General features: G+C 43.8%; 3 protein-coding genes across 3 annotated transcripts; all 3 read left to right on the top strand.

Moving 5' to 3' along the window:
* Positions 1–4,548: 4,548 nt before the first annotated feature.
* On the top strand, positions 4,549–7,093 carry hoxa11a (homeobox A11a). Its single transcript, XM_061267751.1, has 2 exons — positions 4,549–5,224; positions 5,881–7,093. Exons 1-2 carry the CDS (start codon positions 4,549–4,551, stop codon positions 6,111–6,113), a joined length of 909 nt encoding a protein of 302 aa, XP_061123735.1. The 3' UTR covers positions 6,114–7,093.
* A 2,800-nt stretch (positions 7,094–9,893) lies between these two features.
* Positions 9,894–14,099, top strand: LOC133144800 (homeobox protein Hox-A10-like). Its single transcript, XM_061267748.1, has 2 exons — positions 9,894–12,012; positions 13,237–14,099. Exons 1-2 carry the CDS (start codon positions 11,136–11,138, stop codon positions 13,509–13,511), a joined length of 1,152 nt encoding a protein of 383 aa, XP_061123732.1. The 5' UTR covers positions 9,894–11,135; the 3' UTR covers positions 13,512–14,099.
* A 577-nt stretch (positions 14,100–14,676) lies between these two features.
* hoxa9a (homeobox A9a) lies at positions 14,677–18,848 on the top strand. The gene is made up of 2 exons (XM_061267752.1): positions 14,677–17,556; positions 17,831–18,848. Exons 1-2 carry the CDS (start codon positions 17,034–17,036, stop codon positions 18,070–18,072), a joined length of 765 nt encoding a protein of 254 aa, XP_061123736.1. The 5' UTR covers positions 14,677–17,033; the 3' UTR covers positions 18,073–18,848.
* The last annotated feature ends 1,055 nt before the right edge of the window (positions 18,849–19,903 follow it).

Here is a 19,903-nt window from a genome sequence, read left to right on the forward strand (position 1 = left end):
CACTGTAAAAAAAAAAATCCGTTGTTTTTACAGAATAAATCTGGCAGCTGGGGTTGCCAGAATAATTCTGTAAAAAATACAGTCAAAATGTAAACGATTTTACAGAGCAACCTGTAAATCATACAGCTTTAAACTGTACAAAAAGTACAATCTACATTGGTAGATTTAACAGCTATGTTCTGCTGAATAAGCATGAATATGCAGCTATAAAACTAATAATTTTAGTAAAGTTTGCAATGAATTGATGTCAATTCTACATCCAATCTCATTCAACTTTACTGAAAAACTATAGTTTCAGAATGCTATAGCACGTCCACTTTTAGGATGAAACCAACGAAAACTGTTCTAAAATGAGTCTGAGGCATTTCTACTTTTATTTCGCACCCATCAATTGTGCTGTGTCGGCGTTTTCCCTAAATGTGAAATGACCTGAGTGCATTCTGTGTTGAAATGCGTTTTACTGCACACATGTAAAGCAGTGTGTGAATAAATTCAGTTTCCACATGCCCCGCTCTTCATTTATTGTGGCACTAAAATCCGCTTTCTTCCCTTCTGTCTAGGTCCATTGTCCCCCGAAATGCGATCCACAGGCATAGCCGCCATTGAGGAGCTGCTGGCGCGTCCAGCCAGAGGTGCTCCCGTTGACCGTGGAGTTGCTCACTTTCCCAGCGACGCTCCTGTGTGGTCCCGGTACTTTGCTGTCACCTGGATGGAAAGAAAGAAGTCATCAGATGCGCCTGGAATCAGGTTTTTTTTTTCTCTCTCTCTCTCCCTCCTTCCCATCTAATCTTTATGTCCTCGTCGTCTTTTCCGCTCCTAAATTCTAAGCTGTAAATGTTTTTGACCCTGTTACACCCAAATGGTTTTACACTCCCCGTGCAACTGCAGTCTGGTGTCAGCGCAGACTGCAAGCGTGTATCATTCAAGTTCAAAAACAAGATTTTGATGAAAAAAAGGTTTCCAATTGAAATGTGTGCATATGAAGTGTTTAGGAAATCAGAAGCATTGAAATGGATTTGCAATGCGTGCGTCCTCGTTCGTTTACGCACGGCAAAACTGCTACGTAGGATATACTTTGACACCTTTTTATTCCTTCCACTTTATTTCCAAATGTGTATCATAACACATAGTCGGATCCTGTTCCACTTTTTTCCCCTTTGACTTGCAGGTGTGATAGCTTTTATTTTTGTCTGCCATAAAATGAAAACAAAACCAGGCAGCAGTAAAGCTGCGTGCCTTTACTGCAGGACTCGAACTACAGGAGGCTTCTTTCTGCGAGGTCTGAATGCGCCAATTGAGGCTGCTTTACAGCCCGCAGGCGGGCAGCCCTACCTGATGTGGCGTTAAACTGTACCCTCAGAACCTCTTCACAATGAATTGTTGACTCGCGCTCGGTCTAACGAGGCTTTATGGCACACGGCCGAGTTTGCTCTATTTGGATGTACACTTGTATGGCTAGGGAGGAATTAGAAAAAAATCGATTTGTTTGAATGAAAGGATGTTGAAATAGTGCTTGTTAAACAACTGGTAGATCGTGTGTGGATGCGTGTCAAGTTTTTTTTTTTCCTTGAGGCAAATTGGGTGACAGCAAAGTAAATAGTGAATAAGGTTGAGCCTGGCTTTGTTTGATCTTAAAACTCTGTTTTTCCAGTCCAAATCGCAAAGTGTGCGATTGTGCGATGTGACATTATACCTGGAAAACGATTGCACTTATTTCCTTCACAAAAAACAAGATTAGAAAGTAAATACTGCATAAATCACCTTGAAATTATTTAATGATTCTTTTTGTCATTGAAATTGATACAGTGGGATTTTTTTGTTGTTGAATTTATTTAATTGTATTTCGTCATGTGTTACACAAAATATATCTTGGTACATTTTTTTTAGAATTTAGTCTATTATCGTCACAAGTGATTTTGTTTCGTGCAACCACACGGGAAAATACAATTGAATAAATTCAGCAAGAAATTTCCACTGTATGAATAAGTTTTGTGGTTTAACATTCTTTAACTTATCTTTTTTTTTTCATTATTAACATAATTTCTAAGATCGTATGATCTTAAAATTTTAATTCAAAATGGCAAATAATACATTTTATTTAAGATGAAACGTGATTTTCCACAATATATATTGGACGAGAGTAGGAAAGTTTCCATGACCTCAAAATCGTGTTTGTTTTTCAGCATTCAAAATAACAAATGACATCACAGTCGATCTTATAGGATGAGTTGCCCAAAATAAAAATGAGCGTTGCCCTGAGCCTGAAGTCACTTGCTGACATTAAAGCACAATCTTGTGACCCAAAGCATGCGTAAATGGAAAAGCAATTAAAGGACCTTCATCTGGGGCACAGTAGGTCCTTTTGCTCTTTGTGCCGCTTTTCCCTCCCCCGAACTTGAAGTCGACCGTTCAGACAAAGCTTTGGCTTTGAGAGCGCTTCCAGTGCCAGACTGCACTTTGCTTGCCAAAAATCACACAAGAATGATGCTCGGGCAGACTTTCATTCAAGGTTAAAGCCACTTAACTACGCTCATTTGTCTATTTATTTATTTTCTTGCTTATCCCAAACGCCAATCAGTCAGCGTTAAGGCGATTTGCTGCTTACCGCTGTTGTGTTGTTGTGTCCCTCGAGCTGCTGACTTGGGATCCGTGATAGGTGGCGACTTGCTGTCACGCTTGGCCGCTTTTGTGGTGTCTGCCTGGCTGTGTGGGGGAAAAAAAAAAAGCTCAGCAGAATAGCAGCTATAAAAAACGCAGGTCTGTGCAGAGCCTTTGCTTTTTCTGTGCATCCTGTGCTCAATTAGACCTAAAAAGCCTCTGCACACCTCGTAGAATTAGTCTGGGACTGGTTTAGAGGCGGAGCGTGTTAGTCTTAAAAGTTGCAAAAGATTTGTTTTGTTCCCCCCCCTGCAATTTATCCAAATAAAACAAAATCTGCATGGCCACACGGCATGTTGCTTCCTGATGGTCGAACCCACGCAAGAAAGCGAATTAGCATGTGATATTTTCAGCTTGTGTTTCACATGTGCTATCAAGGGCTCAGATGTTGGCATGGCTGGGGGGCCCCCAGCCAGCCACGGCGGTCTTAATCCTAGCTCAAGTCTCTCATTCGGACCATATTAGAGTCAGGTTGCACAGGATCCAAAACGAGCTCCACGGTGGCCTCGGAACAGCCGAATTAGCTCTGTGACAGCACCGCCATACAAAAAGTTGCATAAGTCAACTGCTTTCAAAATTCTCAAATTATTACGCATAAGTAAATAGCGAAAACGCGTTTACCTTTTAAAGTAAAGCAGCAAGCTTTTTTTTTCTCTCCCTATCACGAACCTGGGAGGAGACGCGGCTAAAATATGATTGTAGATAAAAACATCTGGAAGATGTTTTCTTGTTGGAAGAGGCACGTTTTAATAAATATGTCCAGAAAAACATGAAGAAATGGCCGCGCGTAAAAATGGAGTGGAACAGCGTGCTGCGAGAAATGGAGCGGTTTATTCCTCCGTGTTGGAGTGAAGTAAAACACACTTGTAAGTCACGTACCATTTGAAAGAAAAGTTGGTGTCAAGAAAAGCCACTTTACTTCAGATAAAGGCCCATGGATCCAATTTGTTCCGCTAAATAATATTGCCTCCCTTGTTTATTTTCACCTTGCCGTATAGACAGTTGAAACATTAGCCGCTACTTTGAACATGACCCTGATAACCAAATGCGCACTTAGCCAAACGCTTGCTGTTGTAAAAGCACCAAATGCTGATGACTAAGACAATTCCAAACGCATGGGAGATAAGCTTGACCGTCTCCTTCCTCCAATTCACGTTGTCTTGCGCACAGTTGTGCTTTTTTCTTCTTCTTTGCGTCATTTGAATCATGTGTATACGGAAAGTCGAATATATACACTCTTAAAACTGCTGGGTTAAAAATTGGACGGTCCCGGAAATTCTGCTCTATTTAACTTAAACGTTTGTACGCCATTTTTTTGTTTTCCTGCATGCGTCGGTTCAATTTTTAACCCAAATTAGGTTGTTTTGAACCCAGCAATTTTCAAGGCAATATAAAAGAGTGCGTATATTTAGTGGAGGTAAATCACCTTATGTTGTGATATTTTCTGATGTTATTGCAAATTATTGAGCAGAAATAGTTGCAATCGCAAAGTCGTGAAGGAATGATAGCGTTTTTTTTTTTTTTTTTTGCTTGCTCTGATTTGTTGCAATTTCAAAGAATTCATTCCCAGTCCAACATGGCGATAAACTATCAATGTCAAGCTTAACACACACACACACACGCGCGGCGTGCGCACGCGGCGTGCCTCGCGGCGTGCGCGCGCGCACACACTGAAAATCTGTCAATTTCTTGCCGCGTGGTCACGTGACTCCCGCCTCCGTGGAGTGGATGGCGATGGCTCTCCACGTCAGCTTTACGTCTCCAAATTTCTGTCTCGCGGACCTGCTTGAAAGAGGCGAGAAAGCAAGGGACTTCAGAACCATGTTCAGGGCGGGTGTCGAGGAATCCAAGGCCAGCGTCGAGGCGTAGAACCCGGGTTCCGACGATACCATGATGGATTTTGACGAGCGGGTCCCTGTCGGCTCCAACATGTATTTACCCAGCTGCACCTACTACGTGTCAGCGGGAACCGAATTCTCCGCGCTGCCCTCCTTTTTATCCCAGAGTCCTTCCACCCGGCCCATGACCTACTCGTACTCCTCAAACCTCCCGCAGGTCCAGCCTGTCAGGGAGGTGACATTTAGGGAGTACGCCGCCATCGACGCGTCAAGTAAATGGCCGCACCGGGGCAATTTGACGCAGTGCTACCCGACCACCGAAGACATGGTGCACCGGGACTGTCTGTCGGCGCAGACGGAGCTTTTCAGCAAAAGCAGCCCCGCGGCTGCAGCCGCTGCCGCCGCCTACCACCATCACCACCACCATCACGGCGCCGCCGCCGGCTCCTCCAATTTCTACGGCAACGTGGGCAGAAACGGCGTCCTCCCGCAGGCTTTCGACCAATTTTACGAGACGGCGTACGGCACGGCGTCGGAGAGCCCCTCCGCCATCGGCTACTCCGGGGAAAAAACGCATAGCAAGCAAGCCGCCTCCGCCCCGGACGACTCGGGTTCCGGCTCCTCTGGCTGTCGGGACGCCGAAGCCAAGGAGCCCAGGGAGGACACCAGCAGCCCGGAGCTGTCTTCCGGCAACAATGAGGAGAAATCCAGCAGCAGTGGCAGCACCAGTAAGTATTGCATGTATTCAAGTCGCCCCCTTGCTTAGGAGAGAAACTTTGCGCGCCGCTGTTAAAATTTTTATATGCTGTTTTATAAGCATATAATGTTTATAGAGAGCCCCCGTGGACCCCTCCCCTTCTCTTGTAGCCACAAAACTTTGGTCAAAACTGCGCCTTGACGTTCTTGCTATTGAAAATGACCATGAGCAAGATTTTACTTTTTAATTACCACAAATTAAGCCTGCGTTCAATAGTGAAACATGCTCGCAAAACAAGACCCCAGACAGCTTTTAATTTGTTTTGGGAGGGCGGTGCCTTGCTATGACTGTCAAGTCCTACGAGTTTTTACTTTAGCATGTCACCTCGACTTACCCCGGGATCGTCTTTTTAAAAAAAAGCTGCACCCTCTTCATAGTCGCTAGTGGAGTAAATTTAGCCCGCTGCCTCCCCTGATGGAAAAGGTCAAAGCCAACCTGCACCGACTGTGTGGACTCAACTGGGGAATGTTATTGGTGACAATTGCGAGGGAATATCTTCACACGCAATTATTGTCTGCCATGTAACGAGCGAACTGGGGTTGCGGGGGTGGAATCATCATAATGACATTATTTAGTTTTGGTGTGTGGTATTATAACCAAGCCTTTTTTTTTTGTCCGCCTCCCTAGATGGACAGAGAACTCGCAAGAAGAGATGCCCTTATTCCAAATATCAGATCAGAGAACTTGAGCGAGAATTCTTTTTCAGTGTGTACATCAACAAGGAGAAGCGGCTGCAGTTGTCTCGGATGCTCAACCTCACCGACCGCCAAGTCAAGATCTGGTTTCAGAATCGGCGCATGAAGGAGAAGAAGTTGAACAGAGACAGATTGCAATATTATACATCCAACCCTCTGCTCTAGTAAGCGACTTATTTGGACCCCAGCGCGGATCGAGACCCGCCTGCCACCCAACGTCATGATTCTCTCAGGCTGCGGTTGTTGTCGTGGAACGCCACAATGGCCGCCAAAACAACAGTGTGTTTCAAGTTCGCAGACAAACACCCGAATGGCCGGGGGAAAAAAAAAAAAAAAAGCGAGCTTGAAGGAAGACGTTTGGCCTCATGGACGTTTATTGTGCTATATAACTAGCTCTTATTTTGGATTTGTGACTCTAATTGCGCGCAATGAACGCCCGCCTCACGCAATAGTGTGATTCACGCGTCCTCTTTATTTTTTGATTTTCAGTTTTTACTCTAACTGAACAAGTGTATTTTGCTATCAAAATGTAATTGTTTTCTTTTTTTTTTAAATATGCAATCGCAAAACGGAAGTCTTGTTTAATTCAGTGAATCAATACAACATTGGTGTGACCAAATAGCGTCCAACGAATAAGAATGTATTTTTTTTCCTCCTGTGTGTGTATTTATTTTGTAGCCACTCGTTTACTATCTTTTAATGTCACGGCTTTCCAAGTCAAAGTTTATTATAGCGGGTTAAATGTATTTATATCTACTCTTTTTAATACAATATAACTCCGCAATGCCATAGTTGATTTTTTTTTTTTAATCTGACTTTTTAGTCAAATACTGCAGGCCTAACCACCAGAGACATAAGCTCGCGGGATCCACGCAAGTCGCACTGAGGTACACGCCCAAAAACACAAGTAGAAACATGTAGCAGGTCTCCTGCGTTCTCTAATTTGACTTAAATCAATTTCTTCCGTTTACTTTCGTGACTCAGAAACATTTGGTTCTTGCGGTCTGACGCGTAATCAAAATGAAACGTTAATTTCATGGATGCGGTTTGTTAGGGCGAAAAGCTGGTCAGGAATCTCCTGTTTGTCTCCAGAACACGATTGTGTATTATACTATATTTCCAAATAAAAACGATTGAAAATGTTACTGGATGGAGTGTTTTGTGCGTATTTTGGCGTAATTATACAGATGGCGCATTTACGCAATTGTAATGTGGTGCTTTTATAAAGTTTACCATGGTACACTTGTTTAAATTCGCGTTTTCTTGGAAGGGATCTCGATTTTTTTCCCCATGATTGTGCTCTTGTAGAATGCCTTACTTAAAAATAAAAGAATTCTCTTCAGTCATGATTTTCTTTAAACAACGGTTCACATTAAAAAAAAAAAGTGCTATTTATATATTACCTAAATATTCACAATCAAGCATGATTGTCACAATCAAACTTTTAGAAAAAAAAAGAAAAATATTAGTTAAATTTCTTTGCATCGGACTGATTTGTAGTCCGAAACAACATTTTTATTTATTAGATTTTTTTTATGTTTGATCTTTTTCCTACACAGCTCTGTGATCTAAATCATTGAAACAAACTCAAATATTCCCATTTTATGATCAATTTATTCGAAGAATGCTTTTATCTCTGTCGTTAATAGTCTCCATAACATTTTACGTTCAGAAAACATGCACTATTATTCTGTGCTCAGTTTTATTTCGTGCTTTTCTCAAAAGTTTCTATATCTTCTCCCGTCAAGCTGTCACGCCACATATTGGCTTTGGAAAGCCTTGTTCCAACAGCTCTTAGCTTTGGGCAGGGCCGCCATATTTGCTGTTGTTATCTCTGTGTTTATGGCAGCTAGCCGGAGCGCATTGGCGTTCATATATGACAGTCAAAAGGGTCATAAACGCCGGTGAGAGCGAGCCTGAAGTTTATGGTTGTCCCTCTCTGCTGTAGTCCGGCCTTGCCTTGCGCGCATCCCTTACTGCGCGCTGGAATTCTGTCCCTAATTACGGGACATCCTCCCCGTTGCCTAGGCAACGCAGTCGTAAAAGCTGTCTGAGGGTCTGGAGCATTTGTACAATTGGAGTGCACTGCAATAAACCGTCTGAGACCCAAGGTTATTAACTGTGTTACCAAGGAGGCGAGAGCCACGACAGGAAGAGGGAAGATAGGGGGGAAAAGCACTTCTTGTTCCTTGCCTGCACTTCATTTTTGGACTGGGTTCCCTCGCGTGAGTGAGTCGTCCACCTCAATCAGCTTGGACTGGACTCTACTTTGCCACCGGGCGGCGCTATTGGAACCAATGTCACGGCCGTGGAGGGTTCACCTCTAACGCATGCAGGAAGGTAAAAATCACAGCTTTTTTTTTGGGCTTTGTGAATTTCTGGTGCCTCTCCTATGGGCGATAACGAAAATAATATTTAGAAAACAAAAAAGGTCGGTGCGGTTCTGGAGCTCACAGCGCCGCGCGGAAGCCGCTTTCCCCAGGGGGGCTTAAAAGGCAACACATGTGCGCCATTGCTGAATACATGTGCTGTTCATTTTGCTTTCGCTGAGCTGGAGCTTTTCCAAAGGTCGAAGTCGCGACAAGGCGGGCGAGCCGCACGCATGCATATAGTAAAAGCTCTTCTGGTTTAGTTCATGTAGTTGTTGTGTTGGTGGCTGAGCCCAAAACACGCATTCAAACAGTCACCTTCTTAAATCACAGCAGCGCATTTATCTTCCTCGTTTCCTCTTGAGAGACAGCCGCGCTTGACGTCCTTCCAAAACACTTAGCGAACGTGCCAAGTGTATAAAAAGTCTTATTAGTCAAAGTCGATTGTTGGTTGCGATATAGACGCTGATTGCGTCTCCATTTCCTTCCGCTCGTCGTGCCCAACATCTTGCTTGCCCTTGAGGCGCTCTTCGGTGTCTGTGGACGGCAGGGCGTGTGGACCCGCTCTCCTTCCCCCTTTTTTTTGCTCTCTGCTGAAAAATAAATACTTCCGCTGGATGTAATAAAACGCCGCATTATTGTTCATCGCTCCTCTCTGGACGAACATGATCCGACCCTGAGTGCCTCTTCGGCCACCATTATATGGGTGTGATCAAAGCCAGTGGTCAGGGTAAACTGTTGAGAGGCTAAAATGGCTGGGCAGCTGTGAAAATGAAGATTTAATAGCTACAATTAATAACTGCGGCGGAAAGATATCGATAGCCCCCCCATCTCCTGCTCCACAACAGCCCCAAATTGTAAAATGCTGGACGCACGTAATTAATTGATGTATTTAGTTCTCCCATCGGCTCATATGTCCAAGACAGGAAGAAAATATGTGCTTTTGGAACTATAGCGTCTTCCCTTGGTATTATTCCCCATACGTTTTGAAAATAGCGCCTTTGAAATGACTTCAATTTATCTAGATGCATGAGTTATTTAATACTATAGCAAATGTATTTATTTATTTGTGTGGCCTATATTGTGTTTTTGTGTGTATATTGTTGTGTATACGTGTATATGAAAATACACACGCACAAGCGCTTTTGAATGCATGCATATGTACAAATGTAATTTTATAATGGATACAAATATATAAAGGCCGCTCAATAAACAGAAAATATATACAAGTATTGCTTTCCAATATATAACAGTAGGGGTATTAATAGCAGCATACAGAAAGTAGTTCACGAGATAAAAAAAAAAAAGAGGTACATGTCGCTATTCAAAACTCGCATGTGTTTTCAATATTGTGCATGGCGAATACTTATGTAGACATATATATATATATATATTTAAATATATATATATATTTAAATATTTAAATATATATATTTAAATATATATATATACACACCTTATGTTGTATAGGATGCACCCAGTGTAAAATAGCACCTGCCCTCGTTACATTTTGATGCGCCTCTGGTTTTTTTTTTTTTTTTTTTTGCTTTTGCCCGTCTCATGCTTTCAGCCCACCTGGGCCGAAGCTAGCCGAGACTGAACTGAGTAATATGAGTACACATGCATAGCCAAGGACTCTGGAGGTTGGAAGCAAAGTTTTATTGTGGCCCTTATGGCCCTGAGTTGGCGCAACAAGATGAAGTGTACGTGCAAACACCACGCTGTGTGGCGCGCACACACACTTTGATCCACGTTTTTGAACGCCGCTGTACAGCCTCGCTTTTTGCATGGAGGTATTAACACCAATTTATTAGATTGTTTTGCTGCAATAAATGACGAGTAAACTGGCCCGCCGCCCCCCAAATATCACCGTTAAAACAATTGTGATAAACCCAGTTGGGAAAATAAAACTCTTTATTCTCTCAAAATCATTAAAAACAAAGTTAGTTTTAATGCTCACAGTTAACAACTGAGGAATGTCGGCCTAACAAAAAAACAACGAATGAAGCTTATATTCATTATGTTGGCACAGTCAAATCATATAAACGCTGTTTCTCACTTGTTTAAATATTCCCCAATAACTATTTTATTGTTGCATTGTTAGTTGCTTTATAGCTTTTACCAATATGGCTTGATATATATATATATATATATTTACGCCATTTCAAATAAATCCGCGCATACGTCAGAAACACGGGCTAGTTTAAAGTCATGCCCTCAAATGACAACCTCTCAATGGAAGCACACAAAAATAGTCGTTTTGTTAGATGTCGCTCCAGTTCTCCTCAGGCCATATTAGTGCAAACGAATTGGGTCTTTTTCTTTTTTGTGTGCATGCGGAAGAGCTCCTGCTACTTGCCATCGGCAAATTTCAAACATTTTATTACCTTCCAAGTCCCGTGGCTTTGTTTTTCTTTTTTTTTTTTTTTTTTTTTTACAACTCGTGGTGAGTTTTTAGCAGCCGTGCAGGTTTGGACTTGATTTGGAAGTGACACATTCGAATTTGTTTTGATGCTTAAAATTACGACTTAATAGCGGATTTGTGACTCTTCATACATTGCTATTTTAGTGTTTCCTACAACTTACACGGTGTCACGGCGAAGGTGGATCCACCTCAAGCCCTAATGGTGCATTAGGGCAAGAAGTAGGCGCACAGTGCATGGCTGCGCTCTCTTCGTCCTCAGCTGCTTGATAGATGTTGTACGTAGGCTCAGAGTAGGCGGGACTTTGGCCCGACGCGAGCTTCCCATTGGCCGCCCGGCGCACACGCTAGAATGAGGGGCGCTCCTAATCATATCCAGCATGTTTTGCACAAGAAATGTCAGACCGAGGGGGCTACCTTCTCCCTTCGCCAAAATACTCGACAATAATGTCATGTTCGGACAGTCCATCAGGAAATGCCTTCCTAGTGGATTCTCTGATCAGCGGCAGGGCTGAGAACTGCGGCGGTCATTACACGGGAAGCGCCGCCGTGTGCGTGCCTCATAGCGCAGCCGCCGAAGTGCCTTACGGACTACACAGCTACGGATACTTCACAGGTATACCCAAACGGGCTGACGTGGGACCCCAAAATGTGGTCAGCGCTCCGAGCGCCTACCTGTCCGGCATGGAGATGTGGATGGACGCGCAAAGGTCATGTCGCGTGGACCAAGAGCGCTCGGTGCAGGGTCCTCAGGTCACGCCCTGCTCCTTCCCGCAGAACATTAAGGAAGAGAGCACCTACTGTCTCTATGAGCAGTCAAAGTGCCCTAAAGGTTCTGGTGCCGAAGACCTGACTTATTCGCGGTTAGCCCCAGCCAGCTCGGTAAACGATAGCGGCGGTGTTGCTGCTGCTGCTGCTGCTGCCGGAGGAGGCACAGTTCCCATGCCGTGCTATTTCCGCTTGTCTCAGAACCACGCGCAACCTCATAAACTTTACAACGCCGATGGCCCTGCGCAGTCTCCCTACCCTCATTTGGGCCCACACTCTGGCGCCCCTAGCCGTTTCCATTCTCCACCAACCTCCACGCAACCTCCGAGCGCCACGCACGAAGGAAGCGGGGACAAAGAGGAGCCCGTGTCCGCGGGGAACTCTGACCGGCAGCCCCACGCTGCAGTCGGGAGTGAAGATCCGCGCGATTCCACGGATGCGGAAGACTCCTCTGCTGAGGAGACCGACGAGCAGGACAAGGAAAGGCCGGAAAAGGGCAGCAAAGGTATAGTCGACGTTCATTGCGGGTGTTTTCTTGCACTATGCTTGTATGCAGCACCTGTTATAGAGACACGTCTTTGGAATCTTTTCATTTGCATAAATCATCAGTGTCTGGTGTACTCGAGTATTCATGCACTGCCATAATTGTGTAGAAATGTCAACAGATAGTTAGGTATAACGTTAATTGCTAATGTTATTTAAATAACAATAGACTATAGCTTATAGCGCTACGAATACTATGATAACGCCTGCGTGTCCTATTTTTCTGTATTATTTTAAGGCTTTCCTAACTCATGTTTCATTTGTGTTTATAAGGTTGTAGTATAGTTCTGGACGCGAACGCGCACTCATACACGCGCGCGTCATCACGCACGCGCCCACGGACACCCCTATGCGCACGCACACAACCACCGCCACACGAACCGCAATTAGCACCAATATATAAACACAAGCACACATGCATTGACACAAATACAACATTGATATAATATAAATACACACACACAAATGCACATACTATACTCCACAATCCACACACAAATAAGCAATTACAAATGCACGCACCGACTATTACAGAGACACGTGGTGCTAATAGTACACTAAAATATCACACATTGCACACACACACACTCACTGACAAAAATACAGAATATAAAAACAATGGCAAAATATACGAATAAATGTAAGCAAACACGTAACAAATTTTACACTAAAATACTCACGAAAAATACTACATTGTACACACACACACGCACACACGCACACACGCACACACGCACACACGCACACACACACACACACACACACACACACACACACACACACACACACACACACACACACCGAACACGTCTATACACGCTTGAATGGGAACAAATATTTAAAAAAAAAAAGTCGCACGCACAAGATGCTAACACACGCGGTCACTGAAACAAAAACCAAAATGCACGCGCGCACATATAGATTAAAAAAATGTATACACATGCACCCTTGAAGATAAATACACTCACACACACACACACACTACAAATAAAATGAAACACAAACGTTACAAAAAAGCAAACACACATACGTTACAAATAAAAGCAAACACACAGGAAAAAAAAAAAAGCAAAAATTCACTTGCATATATTGCCCCAAAAATACTGCAGTGTATGTTAAAACCAAAAGTGTGTGTGCGTGTGTGTGCGCGCTTGTTTGTGTGCATGTGTGTGTCGTCCCCTTTCAGGCGACAACAAAAGTGACAACGCAGCCAGCTGGCTGACAGCAAAGAGCGGACGGAAGAAACGTTGTCCGTACACCAAGCACCAAACTCTGGAGTTGGAGAAAGAGTTCCTGTTCAACATGTACCTGACTCGAGAGCGCCGCCTAGAGATCAGTAAAAGCGTGCACCTGACTGACAGACAGGTCAAAATTTGGTTCCAGAACCGCAGGATGAAATTGAAGAAAATGACACGAGAAAACAGGATCCGGGAGCTCACCTCTAACTACGGATTTTCATGATGAACGAGGTGAAAAACAAAATGCATAGAAAAGGAAAGATTAGTCTGAAATGACTGCCCCCCCCCCTATACCCACGCACCACCCCTCCGCTCCTCTTCCATTGCCACCACGACCACCACGCCCCACCCATTTCATATGTGGGCCGTAGAAGCTTGATTTCCACACACCCTCGATGTGACTCAAACGTGGAATGTTTTCTAATGTTGTTTCTGTCGTATTTTTGATTAGTCAACGGAGTCAAAGTAATCCATTTGAAAAATATTCATTAACTCTATTTTAGTCCAACTTCTACGAAAATATTCGACCTTGATTTGCATGGAATCAATTTTGGAATCACCACGTAAATATTACAAATAATAATCCACCTGTGACCAAGTTTGATGTCTAGTCGGCACTATTGTGTGTATGAGCTAAATGTGTAAATCGAGCAACAATCTTTAGTTGCGTTTCCACGAGAAAAAAAAAAAATTACGAGGCACGCGCGCGCTCATGTTTTTGACTTGTATATTTTTTTTGGTGTACATACCGACGTTGTGTTTTGTGTCATGCTGAATAAATTATCGCTCTGGCGCATTATAGTAAATTGTATTTTTGCTCCGTGTGTGTGTGTATACGTGTGTTTTATCTTTGTGCGACCCCCAACTCCCAAAATCTTTCATTTGAATTGTTTGAAGACGAGAGGCAATTGCGCTAGGCAATTACGATCGGAAATAATTAAGGAATGGGGCTCTAAGGCGTCTTAGCTGCATGCAGGCGGCTATTGTGGAGTTTTATGACTAGCTGCTATACGAGGTTTCTCCCTCTCCTCTAAGAGCTGCTTCAGTCGTGCATGGGAGAGGCTTTCAAACGGACTGGTGGCCCGGCTCGCTGCATGTTTCTTATTCTTACACCCTGGATGCAATATTGCTCTATTTAATTGGGGATTAACGGGATTTGGCACAAGGATGACGTATGGGTAAGTGCGTTTAATTGTGTCTGTGCGCGCGCGCGCGCCTGTGCGTGGAGTATGCTCTGACAGTGTGATTCTGCTTTTATCGGTTCCAGTTGGTTTGTTGTGATTTGGTGGCTTGTTTGGTGACTTGAGGGCCCCGGATGGACTGTCGAGTGGTTTAGGTAGTTTCATGTTGTTGGGGTGCATTTCTAACTCTGCAACATGAAACTGTCTTAATTGCCCCAGTTATGGACATCGACGACAAATGGAAAGAGAGAGAGAGAGAGAGAGAGAAAAATGCAGGGGATTAAATATAAATTAATAAATAAATATAGACGGAGAAATGTCGGCAACGTGATCGGAACCTCCTGCCGAAGTTAAAGATTGAAGAAAGGTTCGGCATGCTTCTGAGCTGCAAACGTCTCGTTTTCATGTTGGACTACTTTTGTAACACGATCCACAAGTGCGCACTTCCACACATATGTTGTTTGAAAATAACATTTTTATCCACAAGAGGCTTGACGCAGACGCGCCAGACACAAGGCCTCGGTTACGACCACTGCAGTGGAGGGGAAGGGGAAGGTGAATGGGCCAACAGCGACCTCCGTGGGCAATGAGACCGGATGCTTCCGCTGCGCAATAGTGGCTCAGACAAAAGGAGGGGAAGGGGCTTTATGGCGAGGTTTAGATCCGCCAGACAGGCTGTTATCTACCGAAGCAAACGAGCTCAATAGCCCCCGTGGTAAAGTTAGTGGAAAAAACACCCTGATTTAGCTTTACAGCCCGAGAGTCATCGCAATAGTGGCGTGTTTTCCTCATCCGAGGCGTTTGTTGATGGTCTTTTCTGCACACCCCCTGTCCCCCACCCTTTCTTGTTTGATGTCTGTTTGCCAAACAATGTGCACCTAATAGGTGACGGTATACAAATAGGTTACCGAGATTCAGTTTGTCTTAGTGTAATAGTTCCCCCCCCCAATGTCTTTAAAAAAATATGTACACGTCCATTTCCGTTTCTTTCATAACAATGCAGTTTTTGTGGAAATGCCTGTGGCCTCGCGAGTAAATGCAGAAATACACACACGTGTGTGACACATATTCGACATTTGCATTTATCGGAGTGCCTCCAATTGTTGCTGTTGCGCATAGAAAATGCAACGTGAAATGCAATCTGTATATGTTGTTTTCAAATCATAGCTTGCATACTTGAAATATTTACTGTGTCCTCCTTTGACTTATAGCGTCATTTAATTCCTAAAGGAGAAAACCCGCAGCTACCATTTGCATATTTTAGTCTAAGGTTACACAACGAAGCACTAGCACTATTCGTTAATGGTGAAATATGTGCACGCGATAATAGCGTTGCAAACGATAAACAAGTCGAACGCAGGTTAAAGAACACTTACAATCCGCCATTCTGGTTGATGTGCAAAATAATGAATTCGTGTTTACTCAGTTACTACATTATATTTGCGCTTTTATTTTATTTGAAACACACATATATACGTTAGGCCTCGTTTTAACACGTGCGAAAACTATTTATTTTAAATGCCTTGTTGTTTTCAATACAATGCAGCGGGCAAAGTCAAAACAAACAAAACACGATTCATTACAATGAATAATAATAATAGTACAAAATATGTTCCGTAATGTGTTTGAGTCGAACTGTACGATGTTTAGATGAATTAATTGTTTGCCATGTTAAAGCGCACTTTGCAAAACAAATTGTGGCGCTCACGCACGGACGTCGCTGTGTATTTTTGCCTCACGTGCAGCTCGTGTGTGAAATGTAAATTCTGAAAATGTTGTCAAAAGCAACCCTCAATCAACGTTAAAGTTAATAAGCATGTTTTATTTTCATGCCACAACACGCGTACGCAGACATTATCCAAATTGGAGGGTGGAAGTAGCCACTTCAATTTAGTCCTGAAATCCACGAAGTAGCTTTCCCATGTTTAATCTCATTAAATCAGAATTTTAAAGAATGATATTAGAATTTGTAGTCGTGAATATTTGAAAGTCGCTCAACTAATGCATATTTTTATGATGTGTGTTTTTAACCCAAAGTGCTGCATGCTTTGAACTGTTTTAAACATTGTGTTTTGGTTAGCAGGGTGCTTACGTGGCCTATAAAATAGCTCATAAAATGAGCTTCGAAAATACCGTGTCGTTCGCATGCAGCAAGGCTACCATGCAGCCGCAACTAACGGACTTTGTCCGTCATCGCGTGTTTCCATTCACATTTTCTCGCCTCTATCAAATTGTATCCATTTATTAGTATTTTCTCAACTATGCTTGTTATTGGGGACTGTGTGCGTATTTAATGAGCAGAGGGGATTGATTTATGCTTTATTGTTCAGGCTGTATGATCACGTGCGCGGAGCGTCCAATAGCCTTGCGGCGTGGCTCTCACATTACAACCCACTGTAGTTCTGTGAGGGACCAAGTTGCTACTTGATTTCTCCACATTGTTATTTTGTGAGGCTGTCTTTACTGCCTGTGTATGTGTGTGTGTGTGCTTTTTCTGTTGTTGTTGCTGTATATGGCTCTGCTGGCCGGCTAACTGCGTGCGTGTGAACGTGTAGTTTGCCGCTATGTCGACATCCGGAGCGGTGACTAGTTACTACGTCGATTCTCTCATTCTCCCCGAGAGCGAGGAGCTCTCCATGCCGAGATACCCCTCCGGGACCGGGTACCAGCACGGCAGACAGCACCCCCCATCCATCAGTGAGCACGGCGAGCTCGGACCTTGCACCTTCACGTCCAAGCCCGCCGTGTTCGGCCCGTCTTGGAGCCACGTCCCGGCTCAGTTCCCGGGCGGCGTTTCCTCTGTGTACCACCACCCCTATGGGCACCCACAAGGCCCGGTCGGGGCCGAATCAGACGCCCGCTACCAGTCGTGGCTCCTGGAACCCATGTCCGGGTCCCTGCCCATGAGCGGATTACAGGCGTCGCACCATTACGGAATCAAACCCGAAGCTGCCGGTTCGCACACGGCGCTGCTGCTCTCTGACTACAGCAACGGCTCGGTGCCGTCAGTCCCGGAGAAAGAGGCGGTCGCCGGCCGGGGAGTCGACGTGACCGGGGAGGTTGAAGAGAAACCCATCCTGGATCCCAGTAAGTCAGGCGCGCGTCTTTTTTTTTTTTTCGGTTATTACATGTGCACGTCAGGCTGAGCGGAGGGGCGCGCGTCGCGACGCGTCTCATCACATGCCATTCTTAACATGCCATTTCCTTAAGCGCCCTCATGTACGCCCAACCCGAACAGTCCCTATTAATTGGCAACCCTTGCAACGTGGCACACCCATCCTTGTGTATAATTTTTTTGTGCATTTAGCCGCTCGTCCCTTTAAAAAAAAAAAGACTCCTCACCCCCTCCCACTCTTTTCAGATAACCCCGTGTCCAACTGGCTCCACGCGAGTGCCACGAGAAAAAAGCGCTGTCCGTACACAAAGCATCAAATCCTGGAGCTGGAGAAAGAATTCCTCTTTAACACCTACCTAACCAGGGACCGTAGGTACGAGGTGGCGAGGCTGCTGAACCTCACGGAGAGACAGGTTAAAATCTGGTTCCAAAACCGCCGGATGAAGATGAAGAAGTTTAACAAAGATGGCGCATCTAAAGATGAGTGACTGATGAGTCAAGGAGAATCACATTGAGGCCAATGGCGAGTATTTTTTTTTTCCATGCGGCTCTGCTGGAGCTTCTGGAAAAACTCGTTTTAGTGTTCCATATATCAGAACCTATTGGGCTTTATCGTCTTGTACAAAAAAAAAGCATGTTAGGCTCTCGCGTTGAAGCAACTACCTTTTTTTATATTGCACAATTTTAACAGTGCCCCCTTTTTGTTAGTTGTCCTTTTCATATGGCGTTTTTTTTTTTTTTTTTATTAGTATCTCGTTAAAGTGAATTAATTGGCTTGTGCTTGTTTGGATGTTTCCAGCAATGTGTTCTCTGTTGTCTATTTCACAGTCACCTGAGCTAGTTTGTAAAATGTGTTGGATTTTGTTGTTAATTGTTTATCTCTTATTGCTAGAATTATGACTGAGTTTATTCTGAAGGTTATAGTAGAGAAAAGAATGTAGGTGTTACATCTCAGAAACGTCCTAAAGTATTAGAATAACACAGAAGCTCTATGTTACATGACTGACTACCTATATGTGTTTATCAACTACCTACAATAACATATTTTTCCGCAAATTATTGTAGAATTTATGGATTGGTTAGATAAACCCGAATTTTAGGATTTTGTTTTGTTTTCGGGAAAGCATTGTTTAGTGAGAAATCAAATAACACACTGTAGGTTAAAATTGATTACCTCTCGGTCAGCCGACCGTCTGAATTTTGGTTCTCAAATGTAATTTGTACTTTATTTATTAAAATAAAACAAATTATCTGCACAAATTGACACTGGGTTGAAATGTTTAAAAAAAAATCGGAAAATTGAGATTTATTTTTAATATGAGCATATCGTGGACTATACAGTAGATGGCGTGATGGGAGAGGATGGTGATAGCTCTATAGAGCCGTAAAAGACAATTACCGCTATAACATTTTATGAGGTGCAAAGCGCTGCGAGGCAAGCGGACACAAAACAAGAAAAAGACGTGCAGGGCTTGGGCACATGAAGATAGCGTTTCTATTTGGGGGGTTATGGAAAATGACAACGGATTTGCTGGACTAAATCAGGACGTCACCCGTCCAGGAATATAAACATTTTGATTCTTCATCAGGGAGAATCCTTTAAAAAACACGACCTCCTCCAAGGCATGCATGGTTCAAGTCTGTAATTTCTTTTTTCATTTTGCCGGAGAACATGCATCACATGATCGGTGACGCTTGAAAATCAGCGTGAGTGTATAAAAGCAGAAAATGTTGGATTATTCCGAGGCGAATTTGAAGCTTGGAGACTTGTGTTGTGACGCGCTTGGGGGGCGACACACAGATGGACCCAAACTTCAAAGACTCGCCATGCAAGAGACAGCGCAATAAACCGCCTGGTCTCCTATACTGTCTGGCATTCCACTTTTAATGGCTTTATGGCCGTCCAGACACAATTAGGCTGTTTCCAGAATGGCACCCATTTGTTTTTTCTTCTCTTTGGTTCTGGACAAAAGGCCGAGCGGAAATGATCAGGTTTATTGGACTCTTCCCAACGGGGACGCGCATGCACGACTCACGGTCATTTGGACGCTGCCTTTGTTTCTACCTGGGAACCTTCCGCCCTCTGCTCCCCGTCCGTCGCAACATGCAGCGTCGAGACGGCCATAAAGACGCACAGAAGCAGATCAAATTCACAACACTGGGGAGAAGATGGATGGAAAGATGGATTGTTAAAGCCGAACAATTTTGAAAACATCAAATAGCAATTTCCACTTCAGATGCGATTTTTTCCCTTCTTTTTTTTGTCAAACGTGACAAGAAAAATCAAGGATGGGCTTTGGAGTACTAAAAAATGTCAAT

The sequence above is a fragment of the Syngnathus typhle genome, linkage group LG20 (genome assembly GCF_033458585.1).
Source record: "Syngnathus typhle isolate RoL2023-S1 ecotype Sweden linkage group LG20, RoL_Styp_1.0, whole genome shotgun sequence".
Lineage (NCBI taxonomy): Eukaryota > Metazoa > Chordata > Actinopteri > Syngnathiformes > Syngnathidae > Syngnathus > Syngnathus typhle.

What these genes read in the sequence shown, in the direction of transcription:
- hoxa11a (XM_061267751.1), top strand. Translation starts at nt 4,549, where the DNA reads ATGATGGATTTTGACGAGCGGGTCCCTGTCGGCTCCAACATGTATTTA. An exon ending in CAGCAGCAGTGGCAGCACCA is followed by an intron (nt 5,225 to 5,880) that starts GTAAGTATTGCA and finishes CCGCCTCCCTAG; the next exon opens with ATGGACAGAGAACTCGCAAG.
- LOC133144800 (XM_061267748.1), top strand. Translation starts at nt 11,136, where the DNA reads ATGTCAGACCGAGGGGGCTACCTTCTCCCTTCGCCAAAATACTCGACA. An exon ending in GCCGGAAAAGGGCAGCAAAG is followed by an intron (nt 12,013 to 13,236) that starts GTATAGTCGACG and finishes GTCCCCTTTCAG; the next exon opens with GCGACAACAAAAGTGACAAC.
- hoxa9a (XM_061267752.1), top strand. Translation starts at nt 17,034, where the DNA reads ATGTCGACATCCGGAGCGGTGACTAGTTACTACGTCGATTCTCTCATT. An exon ending in GAAACCCATCCTGGATCCCA is followed by an intron (nt 17,557 to 17,830) that starts GTAAGTCAGGCG and finishes CACTCTTTTCAG; the next exon opens with ATAACCCCGTGTCCAACTGG.